Below are 21,943 nucleotides of genomic sequence, written 5' to 3' on the forward strand. Positions count from 1 at the left end.
GCTTATTCTTTTCTTAACTTTGAAGCAATTCTTGAGTCTATCGTAACTCTCATGTGCCTGACCCAGTTATGCTTGCCTCAGTTCCTGCCTTCACCAGCTTTCCAGTGGATTTGAGGATAACAGAGCACACCCCAGTACTGGAACCCAGCCGCCCTCACCCCTGATCCTGACATTGTTTGCATCTCAGAACTCACAAAACTCTTTCCCATTAGGACACTGCTAAGGAGACAGCAACAGTAAGAAATGGCTTCAAGAAATTCTCCCAGCTTTTCCTATTTATTATAGAACAGTGAGACACCAGTACCAATGAGCAAAGCCTTAAAATACTTGTGAGATTCTGCTTAGAAACATGATTTTTTTCTCTTGTTATTCGTGAACAAGGATTATATTTCCCAGGTAAATTAGCTTGAAAAACATTTCTAAAATCAGTTTAAGTGTGAATTTTTCAACAACATTTCTTGCTTGTTTTTCAAAAGGCAAATTAAAGTTGCAGTGGCAACAAAAACACTTTTGCCTCTACTTGAAGGGAAACAAATGCTGTGGAGCAAAGGCAGACCAGTGGATCAAGTCCTTCACTCCTTCAATTCTGCACTTCCATCTGATTATTCTGAAAAGTAGCCAGGACATGCCCAGCATGGAGACAAAAGCCTTGCAATGCTGAAGACAGGACCCCAGCATTTTATTTGGCCACTTATTGGCCTCCCCCTGCCCCTTTCCTCCCCAGTTTTTCTGAAGACACGATTGTGAAAAAAGTTGACGATGAAGTAACTTTGCTCTGCTCAGGTACAGATTGCTCTTCTGCCTTATCTGAACATACAAAGTACCCAGAAAGAACCAACATTTCTTCTGAATTATTTATAGTTTATGGAAATGATAATAACATAGAAATCTGCAATGATTTAATTAATTATGGATAAGTAACAAGGTAATGCTAGCAATATATTTAACTGAAAAACCTATTTATAATGAAATGATTTCTTATAAATAATTGAAACAAAATGGTCTGTGTTGTAACTCATAATTTACATTTAAGTCCTGATTCTTGTCGCATTTCTGGTGAAACTTTACTCATAGGAATGCTCCCATGGAGCTGATGAAGTCAATGACAGAGCTGTTGGCAGGATGTGATCCAGTTCAGAATTAGAAGAACAGATTCCAAAAGAAAAACGTTGCTTTTTCTGTTCTGGTTTTTAAACTAAGGGTCAACAATTCAGTCCCTAAGAGATGAGCTTTGCTTTTTTCTTGGTGAGGAAGTTCACCTTAATTTGCCTTTCTTAATCCCCTTTTTAAAGCAAATTAAGCCCAGATGACACCAACAGTTTCACAAGTATTGCATATAATTTCCTTAAGCCACTCTTGCCTGACAGCTCCTGGCAGTTTGGACCCTCACTGATACACTTGTGGGTACCATGGCAAAGCCCAAAATTCGGTTACTGAGCAGTGATGGGAGAAAAGGCACCTGAAGGAGTATGCCATGTATCAGCTAAGCAAGAGGAATCAAATTCAGACTGCCTTTACCAGCCTCTCCCTGGGGAGTATTTCAGTGAACTTGAAGATTGCAAGATGTTCCTCTTTCATTTTGTCCCTTTTCAAGAAGGTGACAGTCAAGAACCATCCTTTCTATTTACGGTGAGTTCAGTGTAACACTCACTTCAAGTATCTTGGCATCTCCCAACAGGCAAGGGTTGAGCCTCAAGAAGTGCAGGGTTTCAGTCCAGGTCCTGTTGTCAGCTTTCCTTGATGGACCTCAGAACTTTGCAAACTTGAGAATCTGTGAGGTCCAAAAAGTGTTCCACTCAGGGAGATACTGGTGGCAGCCTGCTGGAGTCCAGAAGAGCTCAAAGGGCCTTACACTGGACCACTGTTCATAGAGTTGTGAGATGACCGGCTTTAGTAATCAACAAATTTCCATCCTGGACACAATCTGAGCCAGTAATTACTGGAATTTTCCAAAATCCAGTAATAATAATTGCATTCCACACTGGCTACAATTCAGGTAAAGAAAGTTCCAAGGCTATCAGGGAATGACTGATTATTCCTGCTCTTTTCACCACCTTGGCCATGCAAGAGTTCCTGGTACAATCAAGGGATGCTTCATTGGCCAACTCTTTATACAGAGCCAAAGGCCTGATAGGAATCCATTAGATCACAGAATGGTCCAGAGGAATGGGGGTGAATGCATCATCACAGTCAGGATGAAATGGGCCATGCCACAGCACCTCTTTGGAGCTGCTTGGAGAGAGCTTAAACAAACCCTGAGGTTACACACAGTGAGAAGGGTCAATACAGCTGAGATCCAGCCCTCTCAAACAACCCTTCCCCTCCAGGCATCTCTCAAGGCTCTCCCACAGGAAGGTGCCCCTGGCAGCAGGAAAAGGGAAAAGGAGAGGCTGGCAGGTCTGGTACTCCTGTCCCTCTGCAGCCAAGGAGCAGCTAAAAAGGGAACCCGGAAGCTTTCCTACACAAACCACATTTATTGGTGTTGCTCCAATGCTTCTCGGATTGTTATCCATCAAAAGCAGCACTGAAATTGGCACTCTTCACAGAAAAGGAAGGGATCCACCCCAAAACACTAAATGTCAGGAAACTTTTGTGACACAGGATGAAGAAACACACACTGCCACTGCAGTTCAAAATGTTCCCTGCTCGGAAGATAACCGGGAAGCAGCGTGGCTGGTTCACACCTTCCTCCAGAGCCATGACCACACAAAACCCCCAGAGCCTTTGCTGCAAGCCCTCCCAGAGGGGTGGCCAGAAGCCAAATGACTAACCACCCCGAGTGCACCACCATTCCCAGAAAGTCTTACTAGCTGGAGAACCTCCCCATTGATAAGCAGATTTTCAGGAAATACCCCAATTGTGCAGAAAAGGAGCTGAAATCAGTCATCCACCTTCAGGATTTTAATACAGTCAGACAAAGAGATCTGGACAAAGAGCCACAGTAACCCAAAGAAGCAGAACTGGTAAGACAAAATAACCATTTGGATTATACAAACATTAATTGGGAGCATAAAGGAGCTGGTTCAGTTAAGGGCACAGGTTATTTGTCTCTCCAAAGCAAAGCAGAAGGCTTACACAAATGGAAGAGCTCTCAGGATGAAAGTAAACATCAAAATAATAATTAAAAATCACATCTAAAAATGTTTATCATGGCTTGTATCCTCCAAGAACAGCAGAATGGATGTTAAGCAGAATTTTTGAACTAATTAGAGCAAGTTAAAGCCCCAGCTGGGTCCATGCACCCCTCTTCTTTCCAGGTGTAGGGAAACCTATACCCAAAGCCATTATTGCATGACGTGTTGTGTTGCCCACAGACAGCAAGGTACTTTCTGCAATGAAAATAACACCTTACTTTCCCTCTGTAATTTCTGTAGGGTAGGTTGCCCTAATTGTATTCTCATGGGGAAGACGGATAGAATCCTATTTAATCACCACCACAAAATCACTAGGAACTTAGTATTTGGATTTTAAAAATTATTACAGTATGAATAGTTATGGAAGTGTGATGGAAAAAGTGGTCCTTATGCTGGTTTGACTTCACTGCAATTCCTGAAGTAGGATCTGCAAAGGCATGAGTCAGTGTTCAGAAGCTGATTTATTTCCCAATTATTTGTTCTTAGTGTTTAGCAACACCTGAATAAGGTAGACAAAAAAACCCCAAAACTTGTAAGTAGTCCGGACAAAATTAAATGCCTTATTCTGTTATGCAGTTTTTATCTAGTATCTCTAAGTCCCTTTCTACATACAGTTGTAGAATATGACACATCTATAAAAAAGGGTTAGAAAATGATTGGAGAAATCATGGATTTCTGGTTGAAAAAAAAATAAGGGTGTCTACTCAAACTGCCCCCCCCCCCAAAAAAAAAAAAAAAAAAAATCAAGCCTCCTTCAGCTCACAAGAATGTAAAAAGAAAGGAAAAAAAATATAAACCCATGTGAGGAAGAAGGGGAAGGTCCAGTTGCTTTCTTGTGCCCCTGGCTAAGTGGGTGGCAGGGTGAGGCCCCCATTGCATCTGAGGCTCCCCCAAAGCCCGCCCCCCCCCCCCCCCCCCCCCGCACACTATCCCCCAGCAGTGTGGGAACAGGTGGACTTGCTGCTACTGCAAGGAAGTAACCTGGTGAACCAACAACACATTCCATCTCTGGGTGCTTATCTCCTGGTTGTTTTTAAAGGGTTGCTAAAAAGAAAAGCACAAAACAGCATGAGGCTTCTCTGGGCTGGCAGTGGGTGAGGCAAATAAGTGTTTTGTAGTGAAAGAGGGTAAAAGACAATGCAGACTTGGCATTTTTGCAGTGAAGAGTGAATGTCCTCATTCCCAGAGGCAGCAGCTGAAAATCATAGACTCAGAGAATGGTTTGAGTTGAAAGAGGACATTGAAGACCATCTAGTTTCAACACCCCTGCCATGGGCAGGGACACGTTCCACTAGATCAAGTTGCTCAGAGCCCCATCTAACCTGGCCTTGAACACCTCCAAGGTGCCTCCAAATTGGAGGCTCCCCAGGATTTATTTCTCAGGGAAGCCACAGCCCCCCAGCCCAGAAGGGCACCCCCAGCCCTGGACAGGGCACCCCAGGATGGGATGGGGGCACCCCACAGCTGGGGACCACCAGGGCAAGAGGCAGCAGGTTGGGGGACAGACAAAGGGACCCTGAGATGGGAGTATGGCTGGGTGCTGTGCCAGGCAGGGCAGGTTCTCACACCTGTCCCAGTGCTGCTGGAGATGGGAGCTAATGGGCAGGGATGTTTCTTGTGGCGTTTGCTGAGTCAGAGGTGATGAGATGAAGATACACCTATGAAAAGCCTCTGTGAGTGGTTCTGGTTTCTTTGTAAGTTTGTTTTATGTTGTTTCAGCTTGATGCAACATTTTGGGGTTTAGCATGTACTCTTCTATTCCAGTCTCTACAAAACTGGCTCTGGAGTGGCAGAAAGAAAAGCAGAGTGAGGTGATGTCTAAAAATACTGCAGAGCTGTCACCTCATCTTCAGTGTACCTATGCCAGCCAGCAAGACAGCCATGTGGGCACTAACATGCACTTGGGAACTTCCCATGGGAGATGTCTGTAGGCCTTCTTTCCCAGGAGGGAGAGTTCAGCCTCTCAGGGAGTTCCATGATTGGAATTTGAACCCCACATTTAGTGCTTAAAGCCTGTGGCATGCTCCAGAGGCTGTCTGGAGGCAGTGAAAGAGTTACCTCTGGAGCAGAGCAGCAGCTCCGGGTGATGAAGTGGATAAGCAGGCACTTCATTCATCTGCTTCTAGCACTGCCTGACCTTGGGCCCTGGCAGAGGAAAGGCATCTGCTCCTGGGAACAAAGGGCAGGGGAAGGAGGATGGCTCAGGAATACTGGTGGCCTACATGGGATCAGGGCAGGGCAGCTGAGCTGTTCCATGGCCGTGCCTGGCGAATGGCAAGGGTCACTGGCTGTGATGCACCTACTGCAGGAAGTGCATCCATACACTGCACAAGTCCATCTTATGTTTTAACAGTGGAAAATAATCGGCTTGCTTTCTTTCTTTTCTTTTCTCTTTCTTTCTTTCTTTCTTTCTTTCTTTCTTTCTTTCTTTCTTTCTTTCTTTCTTTCTTTCTTTCTTTCTTTCTTTCTTTCTTTCTTTCTTTCTTTCTTTTTCTTTCTTCCTTTCTTCCTTCCTTTCTCTCTCTCTCTCTCTTCTCCTTTTTTTTGTTTGCCTCATTATGGGAGCATATGCTGGAGGTAGTTTATACTGGGCTGGACCTCTGGTGTCTGTAGAGACAAGAGTCCACTTAAGGAAAGGTGATGGTTGAGTTTGGGTTTTTTTCAATCATTTTTCAAAAGATGCAGTTACCGCTACCTAAATGCAAATGCCTAAGGAGGAGAAACGTGAAATGCTGATGGCTGAGCCTTTTCAAGCCTAATGACTGGACATAGCCCTGTTGGAGTGAAGCAGGACAGTCAGGGCTCCAAGCAGCTCAGCCACCTCTGGTGCCATTATTTCCACACAATCCAGTGTTTTCTCCTCCCTCCTGAGGAGGTGCTGTGCTGGTGTGGGCACTGCAGCTGCACCATAACACCCTGCACTGCACATGGTGTGTCCCACACTGCTTTGGGAGCAAGTTGGACACATGGAGTGGGTGCAACGAGCGGGGCAGGTGTCCCACTGCAGGTGGCAGGTGGCTGGGTGTCCCCAGAGCAGCGTCCCATCCTGTGCCACCGAAAGCCACCACCCTGCCAGCTGGACAGACAGGCAAGCAGGGCTTGGCCCGGGTGCAGAAGGAAAGGATCCAGGGACTCTGTTGACATAACAAGCCACTAGAGAGCACTCTCAAATGTATTTATACCCTTGGCCTAAGAGCTAGTTCATAAAAACACGCGGTTGCCATGGCCTGGTTTACAGCACGTCTAAAAAGAGCTCCCAAACATACCAGGTTTTCTAAGGCCACTGCAAAGGTGGTCAAAGCTTCCCTTGCAGGGCACCTTTCCCAGCCCCTGGGACCCAGGCACAGGGCAGCACCCACCAGCTCCATGCATCCCTTCTTGTCCCACACTGCTGTCTGTTTACAAATAAATGTCAGGACAGTATTAAAATAATAATAATATTGTACAACTATAGCTTTTGCAAGTTTTTCTTCTTTTTTTTTTTTAATATACAAAAAAATGCAGTCAGTATTTAAAGCTCCTAGTTTCTTTATCCTTAGTGTCAGAAGAAAAAAAAAAAAAAAAAAAGAAACCAAAAATGCCAAACTGGCCAAAGGTTAGTTCAGCAGCTATCAAGAAAAGCACCGCACCGTGCAGTTGAACTGCCCAGAAAAAGTATCTTTAAAAAAAAAATAATGGAAGTGAGTTGGAAAAAAAATATAATAATCACACATTCTTCATTAAAACACTTTTAATACTACACAAGTTACAGTATCACCTTTTAAAAAGTTTAAAAAGGAATATTAACAGTAGCACTGTTGCAGCTAAAGCACTTCAAAATAATAGGAAAAAAAGAAAAAAAAAAAAGAAAAAAGCTTGTAGCCCAGGAAGTACTAATAAAGGGAGAATCCACTGGAGCATTATTGTAATTGAGCAAAGCAAGCAAAAGGAAAAAGCAACATTCAATGTGAGAAAAATGAGCTATGTATGAACACCCTCAATTTTTAAAAAAAATTCTTTTTTTGGTTTGGTTTTTTTTTTGTTTTTTTGGGGGTTTTTTTGTTTGTTTTTCTTTTGCAGTTCTGGAGTTTTATGGTGATTAGACTTGGCTGGGGGCTCAAAGTCAGCTGAGTGAGCATAGCCACCGTGTGCCATTTCTTTTCCATTATGTTGTTTCTGGGCCACTGCCTGGCATCACCGGCTGGGGAGTTTCCATCCTCTCCAGGAGTCACAGAGCTGCAGGAGCGGGTGTCTGGCAGGAGGAGGAGGAGGAAGGTGTGCTTCCCTATAGGCCTCTCCACCGAGTCACACCAATGTCCCTTGGCCCCAAAACAAGGGTGTACTTTGTCAGGAGCAGGTCTCACCCTCGGCACGCTCACAGATGGGACACCTGATGACACAAAAGGGAATTTGTTTTGCTTTGGAATTCAGTTTTGCTTATTTTTTTAAGTGTAGGGATACCACCTTAATCAAAAATGTGAACTTCTTCCCATGTAAGGTATTATGCCAAGCAACTTTGAAGAACTTGTTACCATCTATCAGCTCAAATTCCATTTTTTTTAATAAAGTGCCTAAATACACATTTACACAGATCATAGTGGTTCCAAAGAATCCTTTACAGTTGGCATTTTTTTATATATAGGTATATATATAGGTATATATATAATGTGCGTTTTCTTCAAATTGGCTAAATGTGTTTACATAAGACACCAATCTTGACTATAAGTTTTAAAGCGTAATATTGACTCAATGAATTTGTTTATCATGCAAGTCTTATCTAATATTACATTGACCTGTAATATGGAACACAATGTAGTGGGTGTGCTCATCAACACTTCATAGAAAATTACTGTGCATGTGCAGTTCTGATCTTCAAATACTAATAATGACCATTTCTTTTTAAAAAAAAAAATGTAGTCTTCCAAAAAAAAAAAAAAAGAAAAAAAAACCTCTCTGCATTAAATTGCAGTTTGAACATTATCACAATAAGGACAGTTGACTAAAAAGCACCCAAAGATAGCTGGCTGAACAGATTTTTCCTCCTCCTCTTCTGATACTGGAAGTGTTTATTAGCTGGTCCCTGGGACAGGACGACCTCACCACCCTTTTGTTCAGAAACAACCGCATATAACTGAGTTATAAACACCTCGACAGAAGGGCTCAGACAGCTGCAGTGTTGCCAATGAACTATAAACAGCACAAAAACATCACTATAAGACTTGAACTATTTCTAGTAACCAATGATTTATTGATTTTAGAAGTCTGCTTGGTGATGCAGAAGCATGATCAAAAGAAGTGGCTTTACAAAAGAGTTCTCCAAAGTAGCTTAAAAGGCAGGGCCGGGGCCATTATGTGCAGCCCCACTTGCTTTCCTTTCAACCAGTTTATATTTTCATTTTCAAAGAATAGCAGTAGGTTTGTTTCAAGCATACGTAATAAGGAAATTACAGGTTTCCTCCACCCACATTTGGGCTGTCACTGATATGCCCGCGAGCAATTTGGCAGAGCCTCAGTCACTGCTGTCACTGTACCACACCGTACCTGCCACTACTTGGAAATACCGGGTCAGCAATAGTAACAATAGCAACAGCACTAGAGGTGACTGGTAAGCAAAATCAAAATCCATATGCACTATCTGAAAATTAAAGTAAAATAAAATAAAGTCTCTTCCCCACATCCCCAGCTTTGTCCAAAGACACAAAAGCCCCACAAGTGACACTGAAGACCTTCAGAAATGGCAGTGCTACATTGGCACCTTCGCCAACCATGTAACTAAGTTCGTTATCAAAATTCCACGTTACGGTATGCAACTGGTGAATAAATGCAGTTTTGTAATCTTACAACTGATCACGAGAACTGCGGTCAACTTTGCCTTAAAAAAAAAAAAAAAAAAAAAAACAGAACACCAAACCAAAAACAAACCCAGAAATCCCTAACTCAACAGCGCCTCTTGGACACTTCTCCACATCCTACTCTGGTGGAAACTTCCCTTGAGAAACAGTGAGCAATTTGGGACTGGATCTGGAGGATCTTCCATGGCAACCCGAGCCACGCGCTTCTGGGAGAAAAGCCCTCCTGCTCCCTAAGCTCGCCTGGCCAGCGGGATGGCAAAGGGCACACCAGCCACTCTTGTCCCCAGCTGCCTCACACCAAGCCTGCATGCCACCAGCTCTACAGGACAGGGGCCAGGAATAAGGAATCACAGACAGTAAGGCAATCTTTACAATGTCAGAAAGTGTATTTGGCGTTTAAAATAAAAAAAAAAAAAAAAAAAAAAAAAAAGGAAAAGAAAAGAAAAAAACAGAAGAAACAAGTGCATACAAATACAGCTAGAAGCATTTCTGGTTTGCCAAGTGCTCTCTAAAAAAAGCAGCGCAAGTCACAGCCTACATTGAACAGTAACTGTCACCAGGGAAGCACAACAAATAGTTGCTATAACAAAAGGGAAAAAAAAAAAAAAAAGAAAAAACGAAACAGAAAAAAAAAGAGAAGAATTAGAAGAAATGCCTTTATAATAAGTACATACCTTTTGTCTTCAAAAAATATAGAAACACAATGTATTCAAAAAAATCAAAATTATACAGCCATGTTTATGAAGTCTACATTTCCCTTGTCTTGGAGATATATATATATATTTATATATATATATTTATAGATATATACAGAATTCGAGCAGTTCGAGTTCAAGGTGACATCGGGCGTCGAGCGCGGGCGAGTCACGAGTCCCTCTCCTTTTTCACTTTCACATCTCCGGCCAGGATGGTGGCGATCTCCCCCTGCATGAAGGCCCAGGGCACGTTGGAGCCCACCAGGGGACACTTCTCCCCGCTGGGGCAATACACCTCCCCGCTGGCTCCCTGCTGCTTGATGCTCTGCCGGGAGCAGGGGAAGCAGAACTTGTGGGAGGGGACGGAGGGGCACTGCACGAAGTGGGTGTCCTCCAGGCGCTCGTGGCAGAGGGTACAACACAAGGGGACGCTGGCGGCGAGGGACGAGTCCGGCAGGCTGGCGGGGTGCACGGGCTCCAGGCCGCCCGCCGCCGCCGCGCTGGGCCCCTGCCCCGGCACCTCCCTGCCGGGGCCCAGCCTTCTTTGGTTCATGGCCGACGGCGAAGGGGGGCTGCTGCTGTTCCTCCGCGTGGTGGAGTGGACCTGGTTGGCGTCTTTGGAGGCGTGGTTGCCCCCGGCATTGTCCGCCACCAGGATGAGGGCGGCCATGGGGGACTGGCCGTTCTGGGCCGCCTCGGGCGGCGTGGTCCGGTTGGAGTGGGGCGAGGCGGTGGGCGGCGGGGGCGACATGAAGGGGGTGGCCGTCAGCGGCAGCTTCATCCCTTCCGACGAGGTGGGCAGCCAGGGCTGCACCTCCCCGTTGATCTTCGGGGGTCCAGCCTCGCCCTCCGGCTCGGGGGAAGGCTTCCTCTTCCGGGCGGCCCGGGCCCCTGCGGAGACAGAGCGGGGGGAGCGGGGAGGGTCAGAAGGCAGCGCGGCCACAGTGCACGGCCGAGCGACCGCGGGAACGGGCGGGCCCGGCCCTCCCCGGGCACCGGCCACCCGAGCGGCCAAACCGCCCGCCGCCCCCGCCCCGCATCCCTGAGAGCTCCCCCTCCCCGCCCCGCATCCCCGAGAGCTCCCCCTCCCCTCCCCTGCCCTGCCCTGCCGTGCCGTGCCCGGCCCGCCGCCCCCCGGCCCGGCTCCTCACCCGGCTTGCCCACGGAGCCGTTGGTCTCGTAGCCCAGCAGCCTGCCGCTCGTCATGCCCGGTTCCTTCTTGAATTTGCTGTCGAAGGGGGCCACGCCGTGGCTGCCGTGCTGGTGCAGGGCCAGCAGCGTGTCCCGCACGGTCTTGGGCTTGGCCAGCCACTCCTGCTCGGCGCTGGGCCGGCCCTTGCCCTCCCCGGCCAGCTCTGCGGCCGCCGCGGCGGGCAGGCTCTCGGCGGAGCCGCGCTTCTCCTTGGCGCCGCCGTCGTGCTCCCCCGCCGCGCCGCCGCCGCCGCCCGACGAGGAGGAGGAGGAGGAGACGGATCCGGGGCGCTTGTGCCCCATCTCCCCGGGCTGCCCCGCCGCCTGCCCCGCCGCCTGCGCCGCGGCGGGCTGCTGGGGCACGGGCACGGCCATGGGGGCGGGCGCGGCGGAGATGGCGGCCAGCGAGGCGGCGGCGGCGGCGCGGCTGCCCAGACCCCCGATGGCGGCGGGGAGCCCCGCGCCGTTGACCAGCGGCACCAGGGTGGGCGGCACGGCGTGCGTCCGCCGCGGGTTGGGGCTCTGCCGGTTGAGCTCGGGCGGCTCCTCGGGCTTGGGGAAGCCGTTGGGCACCAGGATGCCGTTGACCTGCCGGCCGCCGCCGTACTCGGCGCCCAGGCGGGGCGGGGGCCGCTCGGCCGCCAGCGAGTAGCGCTCCAAGGACTGCGGCGGGGCCCGCGCCGCCGCCTCCGCCGCCGAGGGGTGGCCGAGCTGCTGCTGCTGCTGCGCCAGGAGCTCCTTGGCGGAGAGCGGAGGCTGCTTGGCGTGGGGCGGCGGCGGGGCCCGGCCCTCGGGGAAGCAGCCGTGCGCCCGCTTCAGCTGCCGCGCCGTGTCGATGACGAACTCCACGCGGTCGGCGCCCTCGTAGTTGACGCAGCCCCGGCAGACGGGCTCGGTGAAGTCCCAGATCATGGCCCAGGGCATGCGGGGCAGATCGCACAGGTAGCACGACTGCCTGCGGGAAGCAGCCGCCACCGCCGCCGACGACATGTCCCGGCCCCGGGGCAGCGGCGAGCGCCCCCCGCTCCGGCTCCGGCCGCCGCCGCCTCCTCCTCCTCCTCCGCCCCTCGTCACCGGAGTCCCGACGGGCAGGCTCGGGAGCCGCGGCCGCAGCGGGACCGTCCGCCGGGCCCCCTCCCCCTCGCCTTCCTCTGGCGTGCGCCGGAGCGCGGGCACAGCCGCTGCGGGGATGGCCGCTCCCCGAGCCGTCTCCGCCGGCGGCGCTCACAGGGCGGCGGGCAGGCGCATCTCCGCCGCGCGGCTGGCGCAGGGCTGCGGCCGCTGCCGCCCGCACGGCTCCCCCGCTCTCTGGCTACTACGGGGCGGCGCGGGGCGGCGGGGGCCGGCGCGGCTCGGCGCGGCGGGGCGGGCGGGGCGGGGACTGCCACGGGGGCCGGGGCCGGGGCTGGCGGCGGCGCCGTGCCGTGCCGGGCTCCAGCCGCCACCGCCGCCTCTGCGCGCCGCCGCCGCTCCGATTCTTCGACAGTGCCGGCCGCGCCTGCGCGGTGCGCGCCCCCGCCCCGCCGCCGCCGCCGCCGCGATCCCGGCCCCGGCCCCTGCCCGCGCCCCCGGCACCGCCACCGGGGCTTCCTCCCGCCGCCGGGGCCGCCGCGCCCCCGGGAGGGCTGTGCCAGCGGACAGGGACCAGGCGAGGGGTGGGGGTGCCCCGCGGCTCCCTCCTTCTTTTCTAATTTTATTTTTATTATTGTTGGGTGTATTACTATTTCCCTCGCCGCCGAGGGGCTTTGCCGGCACCTCCCGCCCCTGGGCGCAGCGGTGCGCGGGGCCCTCCCGCAGTGCGGGCTCAGTGTCCCCCCTGTCCCCCGCTGTCCCCTGCTGTCCCCCGCCCCGTGACCTTGGGCAGCTGCGGGTCCCCCCCCGGGCCGGTCACCGCCACCTCCGGGCACTGCTCGGCTTTGTTCTCCCCGCCCGAGCAGGAGGCACCATTAGAAATAAATATAACGATTACCCAGCTTTTTTTTTTTTTTTTTTTTTTCCTCTGTCTTAACTGTTGTCATCGTGCACAGGAAATAGGACGTTCTAGATTTCCTGTCATTTTAAACCACAAACAAGCAGTTCTCTAATGCAGATCAGTGAAATTCACACAGACTAAGCACACGCCTTCTCGTTCCCAAAAAAAGAAAAACCTGTTTTCCCCGACCCCCTTCCAGGCTGGGAATCGCTCATCCGCCACCTGCATCCTCACTGAGACACAGGGTGGGGGCAAGGGGGGGGGCAAGAGAGGGTGCTCGCTCTCCTCCTTTGCACGGGCGGTGAGCATCCCATCACCGGGCGCGTCCCGGCCGGCCGCGCGCCTTTGCCCGACAGCCGCGCTCCCGCCGCCCTTCCCACGGCGTTATGTAGGTTACGGGGGAGGGAAGGAGGGAAAGAGGGCGGGAGGCGGGGGCCGGCCGGGGCTGGGGAAGCTCTGACGTCCGCGGCGGCCGCCGCCGGGAGGTGCCTCCCCGTGGCTGGGGCCGCCCGACGGCGCTGCGGGGCCGGGCCCGCCACCAGCCCCCGGGGCTGCGGAGCGGCCCTCGCTTCCCCCTGCCCGGCCGCCGGCTCCTCCTGGCGCTGGCTGCAGCGCCGACCCCGTGCCAGCCTGGGTGACTCTGCACCGCACGGCCGGCGGGGCGCCCCGGAGGCGCCGGGCTGTACCCGAGCGGAATAAAAGTCCGCTCTGGCCCGCAGGGCTGCTGTCCCCGGAGCTGCCCCCGGAGCCGGGGGACAGGGGCGAGGAGAAGGGGACAGCCCTGCTGCGGCCCCGACGTGCTGCCGGAGAGCCAAGGGTTAACCCCGGCTCGCTTTTCCCGAGCAGCCCTCCTTTCACATTGCATCAAAGTCCTTTAAAGCTGTTTCTCTTCCCTCCTCCCCTCCCCGGCTGGAAAGACGATTTATCCATGCAAGCTAAGTAAACAGATCTTTGTTTTCGTCTTCCACCCACTGCCCTCTTTCTCCAGCCCGAAGCTGGAGGCTCGCCAAGGCGGCTGCAGCGATCGCTGCCTCCACACTCACACACACACACACACACACACACACACACGGGGCGGGGGAAGAGAGAGCCGGGTTTCTCGGGTGAGGCAATGCGCCTGCAATTGGCAGGGACAAGGCAGGAATTGTAATTGCACTTCATCATGTGATGGCTTATGAAAGAGGAAGTTTGGATGTTTTAGTCACGTACTCCTTTGCCCTCTTGCTTTAGCCTCCAGGTTCTCCGAAGGAAAAAATTACATATATTTATATATACTGGTGGAAAGCCAAGAAACAGCGTGTTTGCGCATTTCAGCTCATGAGCAGAGCTGGAGTGCTTAGCTGAGCGGGGCTGCAGGCTAAGAAGAAAGCAAAGCTTTGAGCTGTAGACAGAAAATGTGATCTGTATTTATTTTCCTTTATTTTTAATGAAAACTAGCTGCATGGAAAAGTCAAGATGAGCAGTATTCTGGTTTTGCTGCATTTGCTGCCTTTGAATTCATTCTGGTGGAAAAGGAAAAAAAAAAACCCTCAACAAAATCATGTTACCAAGCTCAATGTCAGAAAAGCTGATAAAAAAATAGTGCCAGTGCTACATAGGAAATGTGGTTTATGTATCAAATCACAAAAAAAAAAAAAAGACAAACCTCAAAGCTGCTGACTGTTGCAGCAGTAACTGCACAGGAATCGAACAAATAATGCATTTGTCTCTTGTTCTTTTTTTCTCTTTTTTGAAACAGAAACCATCCCTTTGTGCCCGATCTCTTTGAAACGCCCCTTGCTGCAACACACCAAGGCTACAGATAGGAGCAGTGAGTGCAGGGCAGTGTCTTGTGGGGTGCAGGGCTGTGAAAGTCTGGGGCAGTCCCTGACCAAGGAGCACGATGGATGGGGGTCCAGCACAGTGTGGAAGGCTTTTGTCTTGTTCTGGTGTGCCCAGTGTCATGGGTGAGGGAAGGAGGGGAGAGGAAAGGTTGGAGTGGGGCAGCTCTTTGAGATGAACTCTGTTTGCCACCGCCACATCAATGCCATGTATTTCACAATGTATTTTTTTTTTTTTTTTTTTTTTTTTTTTTTTTTTTTTTTTTTTTTTTTTTTTTTTTTTGCTTTTGTCAGTGAACCACACTGAGATCTTGCTGTGTTTCTCTTCCTCTCTGCAGGCTCTTATATCCTTTCCCACCTGTCCTCTGCACTGGCAGCAGTGACTGCATGCAGACCCTTGTCCCAGAACTGTGCCCCCAGCCTGCACTTCACCCACATACCTATTCCCCATGGAGCCTGTCCTTCCATCTGTGTCCAAACCAGTGCTCCTCACTTGGTTACCTCTGCCCTTGGCATTCTTTTTTCCCTTCTGATTGAGGGCTGTCTCACATCCTTCTCCAGCAGATACACGCTGCTTCCTCCATAGCTCGTATTTGCATCCTTCTGTTGTGGCAGAAGTCCTGCAGGGTAATATCAAAATGGCCAGAGCCAAGATAGGAAGGGCAATTATGCTGAAGGATGCTACCACCTCTCCTTCATTGATCCAGAATGAATTATGGAGGTTGCTCTCCCAGAACTGAGAGAGTTGAAGCTGGGAATAGTCCTTGAAGTTTTGGATTCAGTCAGATGCAGGTGACTGGGCCAACAATGTTTAATTAGTGCTATGGGGAGGGAAAAAATGCAAATGAGGGTGTCATCAGGCACAGCTTGTTGACATAAATAGGCTTTGGACAGGCTCATGGTAAGCCACTGATCCTGCAGATGTTTACAAGCAGTTATAACTTTATTCACAGGAGCATCACTGTGGATGTAAAGCTGTGTGCACTTATGGGCTGCAGGATGAGAACATCCTTCCCCGAGAGCTGCTCATCAGCAGCGTGCTGACGGCTGCCCTGCAGCCTGGAGCTGACTGCTGATGGCAGGAGCTGACAGAGCCACTGGCACAAAAATACTCCACTGAGGCCGGAGAGAGGTCACTGCACTAGCTCAATGTGAGGCAGGACGTGCCAGAGGATTGAGAGGGACTCGAGTAGCTACTCAGTGTCTGCTATTTCCCAAACATGGGGCCTTTTATTAACTCCATGAAGACAGCTGCAGTGAGTGTTGCTGTTTGGTGATAACTTCTGAAGAGCTGTGAGGCACCTAAGCAGAGCCTGCCTAGAAGATTAAACAGCAACAGGACAATCGTTTACCATTAGTTCACGGATATGTCCCAAAATACGGAGATGGTGCTATTCTGCTCCAATGCTTTGCTCTAGACAGCTTGGGCAGGGCTGGTTACCAGGGACTCGCACTGTGAGCCAGAGCCTGTGTGCTACAGCTTCTGCTCCATTGGTGGGCTCTGCTCGAGGCAGTTTGGAGAAAAAATTTGCATGCTTTCTTTAAAAAATGAGACGATTCTGTTTTTAACAGTGCAGTTGACTTTATGCCCTCTTTTCAAGTAGAAGTAGGGGAAAAAAACAGCAAGGAAAAGATCATGGAAATACTTGAGAAATTCAGAGGTTACTACCCTCCGAAGAGAACGAAAAACTTCAGAGAGACACTTCCAGAATACCAGAAGAAAGGGCAATTGATGTGGAAAAGCTTCCGCCCCTTATCCCCAGGCTGAGTAAATAGGCATGTCGGGTTATCCCATTTACACCCCGCCTTGGTGCTCGGCATTTCGAGTCACAGTCAGCAATTGTCTGCAGGCACGGGCGAGGGGGGCAGGAATGTGGTGGCCGGGGGCTTCCCGGGGCGCAGGCAGAGCGGCCGCCTGGCCGGGTGACCCCTTCCCAAAATAAACAGGAAGCCCAGGAAGCAGTGACCCCTCCGTGACACCGCGCTGGCTCTGCTCCCTGCCTTCTGTGCGGGACTCGACAGGCTTCCAAATACCCTCAGAAAATTGGACAGGGCCGAGGACTCCACAGGAAACGTTACAAAATAAGAGCAGAAACAGATCGTCTGCTGAAAATATTACAGAAGGCTTTAAAGCTCCTTCTTTTTAGGCTTCTGGATGGATGTATTTCTTGTCTGTGCTTCATTCCCCTGAGTCCGTGTCGATGCAACTTGCAGAGCCCCGAATAGCTGCAGAGGGGCGAAGCTTCCCTCTCTGCATGTGTGGAAGTGCTGGTGTGCCTGAGCAAAGCACAAAGAGGAGCCCCAAGGAGGCTGCGCCAAAGCCTTTCTCAGATGGGCTGGGGAGTTCAGGCTGGGAAACGCTTTTTCCCTCTTTGTGGGAGTTGGCAGTAGGGTCCTCACACAAAATAAAAGTCAAAACCGAGGACCAGACCTTCTCAAAGTGTGGGCCAGGGCTATTAATGCTGTTTCCAACATGGGAGTTCCTGCATTACCCAAACACCCCCTGAAGCAGCAAACTGGCGCTTGCTGACAGCTCCAGCTGGCAAATCACCTCCCGGGCCTGCCAGAAGAACTCGCCGTCCCAAAAGCCTCCCTGCCTCGATGGCTGGTGGCCCCACAGTTTGGGGCAGGACGGGACCACCACCAGTGGGGCAGGCAGCCCAGCTGAAGGGAGACTGTGCTGCTGCTGATATCCAGGCTTCCTGGCAGGGCCGGCCATTTCGCAGTCCCATTTTTCTACTCACACAGCAGCAGTTGTCTCCTCCTTCCTGCAGGACATGGACACCTGGAGGGGCTGGGGGCTGCAGAGGGCAGGTGCTGATGGGTTTGGCCTCCAACACAGACCAGCTAGTTCCAAAAGACGCCAGGGGAGAGTAAAGGGGAGAAGATGGATTCCTTCTCTGATTCCCTAGCAATTGCTCGGATTGTATAGCTACAGAACGCTTGGTAGCAAACCAGACATGCCCACCTAGCTGGGTAGCAAGATGCACTATGCTGGTGTGCTCCCCTGCCCCTCCACTTCGAGGAGGTTGCTCTTTAGGGAAAGGACTATAATACAGGGAGCAGTGGGCAGCTGCTGCAGGAGAGTCCCTTGAACAGAGCAGTCTTCCTTCAGGAGGAATTTTGATCATTGGCATGCAAAGGCTGCAAAATGGTTCATTAGGCTGCAGCCTTGGTTTGTTCCAGGCACATTGATATAGTGTCGGTGTGCCCATGTTTTTGCTAGTCGTTGCAGCTATACTATTTCAATTTTGCAATCAGACAAGAGTCAACAGCAGGGTGCCCAAATCTGAGAAAGCACAGAATGCGAACAAAATTTGGTTTTGGCCTCCCAGCACTTCCTCTCATTCTCTCCCTTTCCCTCTTCCTGATGCTCAGGCAGTGCCCCTCCTCTGCAGGGAAACCCTTAGGGAGCATTCTGGGCCGGCAGAGCAGGGAGGAAATGCTTCTTTCTCTCTGTGCTTCAGCCCATAGCCTTATCTTTTTGCTGACTGCAGTCTAATATGCTAAGTAAAAGCAAGTAAAAAAGGATATTTTTATCTTCTTGTACATTCTGTCATATGAGTAGTATGTGTATGTGTAGCAATGCTGAGGAGCAATACTTACAAGTTTAGGCATTAATGATGTATTTGTAAATTTTAACGGCAGAGTTGTATTGCATTACTTCATTCTGCCCATGTGTACTTTTGGGCAAAGAAAATCATACATACCCCTTTTCCAGGCACCCACATCCCTTCTGCTCATGCTGAGCTCCAGAAGGAGGTGCCTGCTAGGAAGTACAGTTGAGTTCACATTTGATTAAAAGAACACTAGCAGCTTTAATAACTGGTAGACCTGTGCTGGAACTGGCAATTAAACTCAGTCTCCTCCTGCAAATTCCAGTCATTAAAGGAACTTGCCAAAGGCTGGGACTTGCGTATCGCTTAGTCTCCCAAATAGGGCTGGATGAGGACCAGTCATCTTCAATAATGGGTCCTGCAAAGGACCTCACGTCTTGCTTGAGAAATGGCCATCCCAATGAACTTGCTGGGGCAGCTGCAGAGGCTGCTTGCACAGCTGCCACTTGCTGCTGGTTCAGGGGTCTTGCATGTGCTCTTGGAAGGTGTCACACAAGCATCCTTCAACAAGCCTCCCCCTAACATGTGTCACCAGTTTCCACCTGCAATCCATCACGACAAGGAGCACCAGGCAGTTGCCTCTTTGCTCCATGGTCTGCTTGCACTTCCCATATGCCTCGTGCAGCCTCAGAGGTGAATGACTTTTGAGTAGTGCAGATCTGGGATGGGTTTCAGTGGTTCATCCAGAGAAAAGAGGACAATCATCATGATCGTCCATTTTCCCTCTGCCAGTTACTATTATTGCTAACTGCTGTTCCACACACATTGTAATTAAGTGGAAAAAATACAGACCAAATGAAAAAGAGTACAAGCCTCTCAAAAACATCTCTGCTTTAGCTGCAGCCTGACTCAGCCTTCAATTAACATTCTTACTTAAAATAGTTTTGTTATACAGCTTTTGTTCAATCTTACATAATAGCAGACCAAATCACCAGCCCAGAGCACCATGCTGAAGAGAGGAGCTTGGCCCTGGTTTCCGGAGCACTGTCTCATCCTGTCTTTGATCCAGATGGCCTTGGGTGTGAGCTGAGTGAGCTACCAGAGGAGAGTATGCAGCACACCTGCAGAACGAGCTGGCGCTGTCAGCAGAAGTGGTCCCATTCTCCCCCACCCCAGCTCTCATTCTGCTGGCGCTGCCTTCAGCATTTTGCTTGTGCTGCAAATCTGGCAGCACCAACAGTTGCAGTGCAACTAAACCTGCCCCAGTGCCACCATCCTGCTGTGCCAGGGGTGCTTCTGCAGAGAAGGGAGCAGGTCAGGATGGGTGGCTGGGAAGGGACCTCAGCAGCAGCATCAGTTTGGAGCTGCTGCAGAAGCCCCTCATGCTGCACCCACAGGTGTCCTCCTGTCACACACCAACAGCTGTGACAACCCGCCCCAAGCTGCCAGAGTGCACACTAAAGAGGAGGAAGGGACATATAGACCAGCTGGACTTCCCAGGGGCACAGGACCATGCTGGACATGGGTCTGATTTCCTGCCAGGACCTGAGGAGCTTAAAGGCTGGGCTCCTATCTTTCAGAGCAAGATGACAGCCCTGCCTCCATCATCAATAATGATAATGCGGGGAAACTCCTGCATGGGACTTCTCTTCACTGCAGAAGGGTGTCCTTATCACTCAGTAGCACTAAAAAAACTACCAGTATGATTTTTCCTTTGTTGTTCTTATCAGGCCTATGTCTAACAGGTACAAAACTAAAACAAAACACTTGCATGCCTGTGTGTGTGTGTGTAAATAAAATGTGAGTTTGTATTACAATCTCAAAAATTGGTATATGCAATGCAGGTACAAGGTGAGGAAGATACTTTCATGTCTACTTCAGTATGGGGGCCTACTTTCCATTAGAAGCCATTGCTTTCAAGTTTATGGCTCCACAAAGGCTCTCTGGGACTGTGAGAACCTTATCCTAGGACTGCACCATGCTCATGAACCAGGATGGTGATTCAAAGGGAGAGAGAGCTGGGAAAAGAAGGAGTCAGGCACATCTAAACCTAGTATAACTCACCACTCCCAGCCTCAGTAAGCCAGTGATCACAAGGGCATCATAGTTCCTGCTGGGGGCAGCTCTGCTAAGTCACTGAATTTTCACTAAAGCAGCATTTGGCCTGAGGTGATGATGCACTGCACCATTCAACATGAGGTCAAGCAGCCCTGCAGCTGACAGCTCACTCCTGCCTCATCCAGAGGACTACTGCATCTGCTTGCTTTAACTCAAGAGTCCCAGCCTGGCCCATCGGCAGAGCTGCAGGAAGGTTGCTCCTGCCAGTGTCTCCCTCTGCCAAGGAGCTGGGCAAATTCCTAGGGAGGACAGAAAAGTCACATAATGGGCTCAGCTCCTCTTCCTCTGGGAGATCCTGCAGTGGCACGCAACCTGGGAAGAAGTAGGTTAATGCAAGTGAGGCCCTTTCTTGTGAATTTTGCTTTAGACTAAGAGTTACGTGTTTTGGCAGACTTTTTGATGAATAGGTCAGCAGGGTGTGGAAATGTATTCTAAAGCTTTCTGCATCCTTGCACATGCTTCTAGTTGCCGGGGGTTTTGCCTACTGCTTCACTTGGAAAGGTTTAAAAGAAAATGCAAATCATAGGCAAAGAGTAGAGATAGATTTTTTGTGCATACTTTTGGCACAGATTTTAGCCATTCCTTTGTCATTTGTGAAACAACAGTAAGAAAACCTACTCAGCTGTATATGATATGAAAATATCAGTTTCTCTGTTTACAAATGGAAAAAAATATCCCATCACAACCTGCTACATGCATCTCCAGGTAGCGTGCAGAAACTTTTTTTGAACTCAGAAACATTTTTTGCCTCAGAATGAATACAGGGCAAGTGGGAAGAATCTGGACTTTTTCACATCTTCTTCCAGAACTAGCATTGGTAATAAAAAAGATACTGTTTCATACACTTCAAAAAGATGTGAATGTTTCTGCACGCTAGGCTTTCAGAATTAAACTTCTACACTTGAAATATGAGAAAAATCATATGAGCAAAAGACTAAGAAACTCTTTTCAGATGTAATCAGATACACTGTCCGACAGACTGGAATAGTTAAAATCATTTTCAACCAATGGCATGTCAAGACATGCCTGCTTCGGACACTGTTAAGACATCCAGCCCCCATATTTTGCATACCCTCCTAATTACATTCATATGTTCAGTTTCATATTTGACCTCTCACTTGCAATAGAGTGCCAAGTAAAGCACTCCACCTCCTAGGTCTCATATAGGAATTAAGATGGGGAGTGTGGAGGATTCGTGATGGTTTTATTCCTCAAACATACACCAATAAGCAGTAAGCAAAATAAAAACATTTTTTAAAAATCCACTACAAATGCGCATTTTAAATTTAAAGTACACTCTGGACTCTTTCTCTTGGCCTTGTTTTTTGGAGCACTTTGGTGTTCACACCTCTAATGCTTCCTCCTTCATCTGGCAGCTCACCAGCTACCAGGTTTCAGCTTCTCTTTATTTGGAGGAAAAGACTATTTGCACAAAAATTTCGACATTCCAGAGTGAGAAACTGGCTCATCTCAGTTGTTAGGACTTTTGTCACTGGATCCAGTAGGTTCAGGTTTCCAGTGCACTGAGAATGGCTTTACATGAAACCCCATGGAAACACTGACCAGAAGACACCAGCTGAGAGAAATACACTGTTTTCTTCCCTCCCCTAAATTCCCAAAGAAGC

General features: G+C 50.1%; 1 protein-coding gene across 2 annotated transcripts; it reads right to left on the reverse strand.

Moving 5' to 3' along the window:
- Positions 1 to 6,618: 6,618 nt before the first annotated feature.
- IRF2BP2 (interferon regulatory factor 2 binding protein 2) lies at positions 6,619 to 11,841 on the reverse strand (the record flags this gene model as incomplete). 2 transcript variants are annotated; one of them, XR_014589454.1, is made up of 3 exons in its annotated part: positions 6,619 to 7,503; positions 9,640 to 10,551; positions 10,812 to 11,841. XR_014589454.1 is itself a non-coding variant. In XM_083855986.1 (2 exons), 2 exons carry the CDS (start codon positions 11,839 to 11,841, stop codon positions 9,830 to 9,832), a joined length of 1,752 nt encoding a protein of 583 aa, XP_083712112.1. In that variant the 3' UTR covers positions 6,619 to 9,829. The 2 variants fall into 2 exon arrangements, 1 of the variants encoding a protein (XP_083712112.1); XM_083855986.1 differs by having other exon boundaries at positions 6,619 to 10,551.
- Positions 11,842 to 21,943: the final 10,102 nt, after the last annotated feature.

This window comes from Zosterops lateralis (genome assembly GCF_965231275.1).
Source record: "Zosterops lateralis genome assembly, chromosome: 3".
Classification (NCBI taxonomy): Eukaryota; Metazoa; Chordata; class Aves; order Passeriformes; family Zosteropidae; genus Zosterops; species Zosterops lateralis.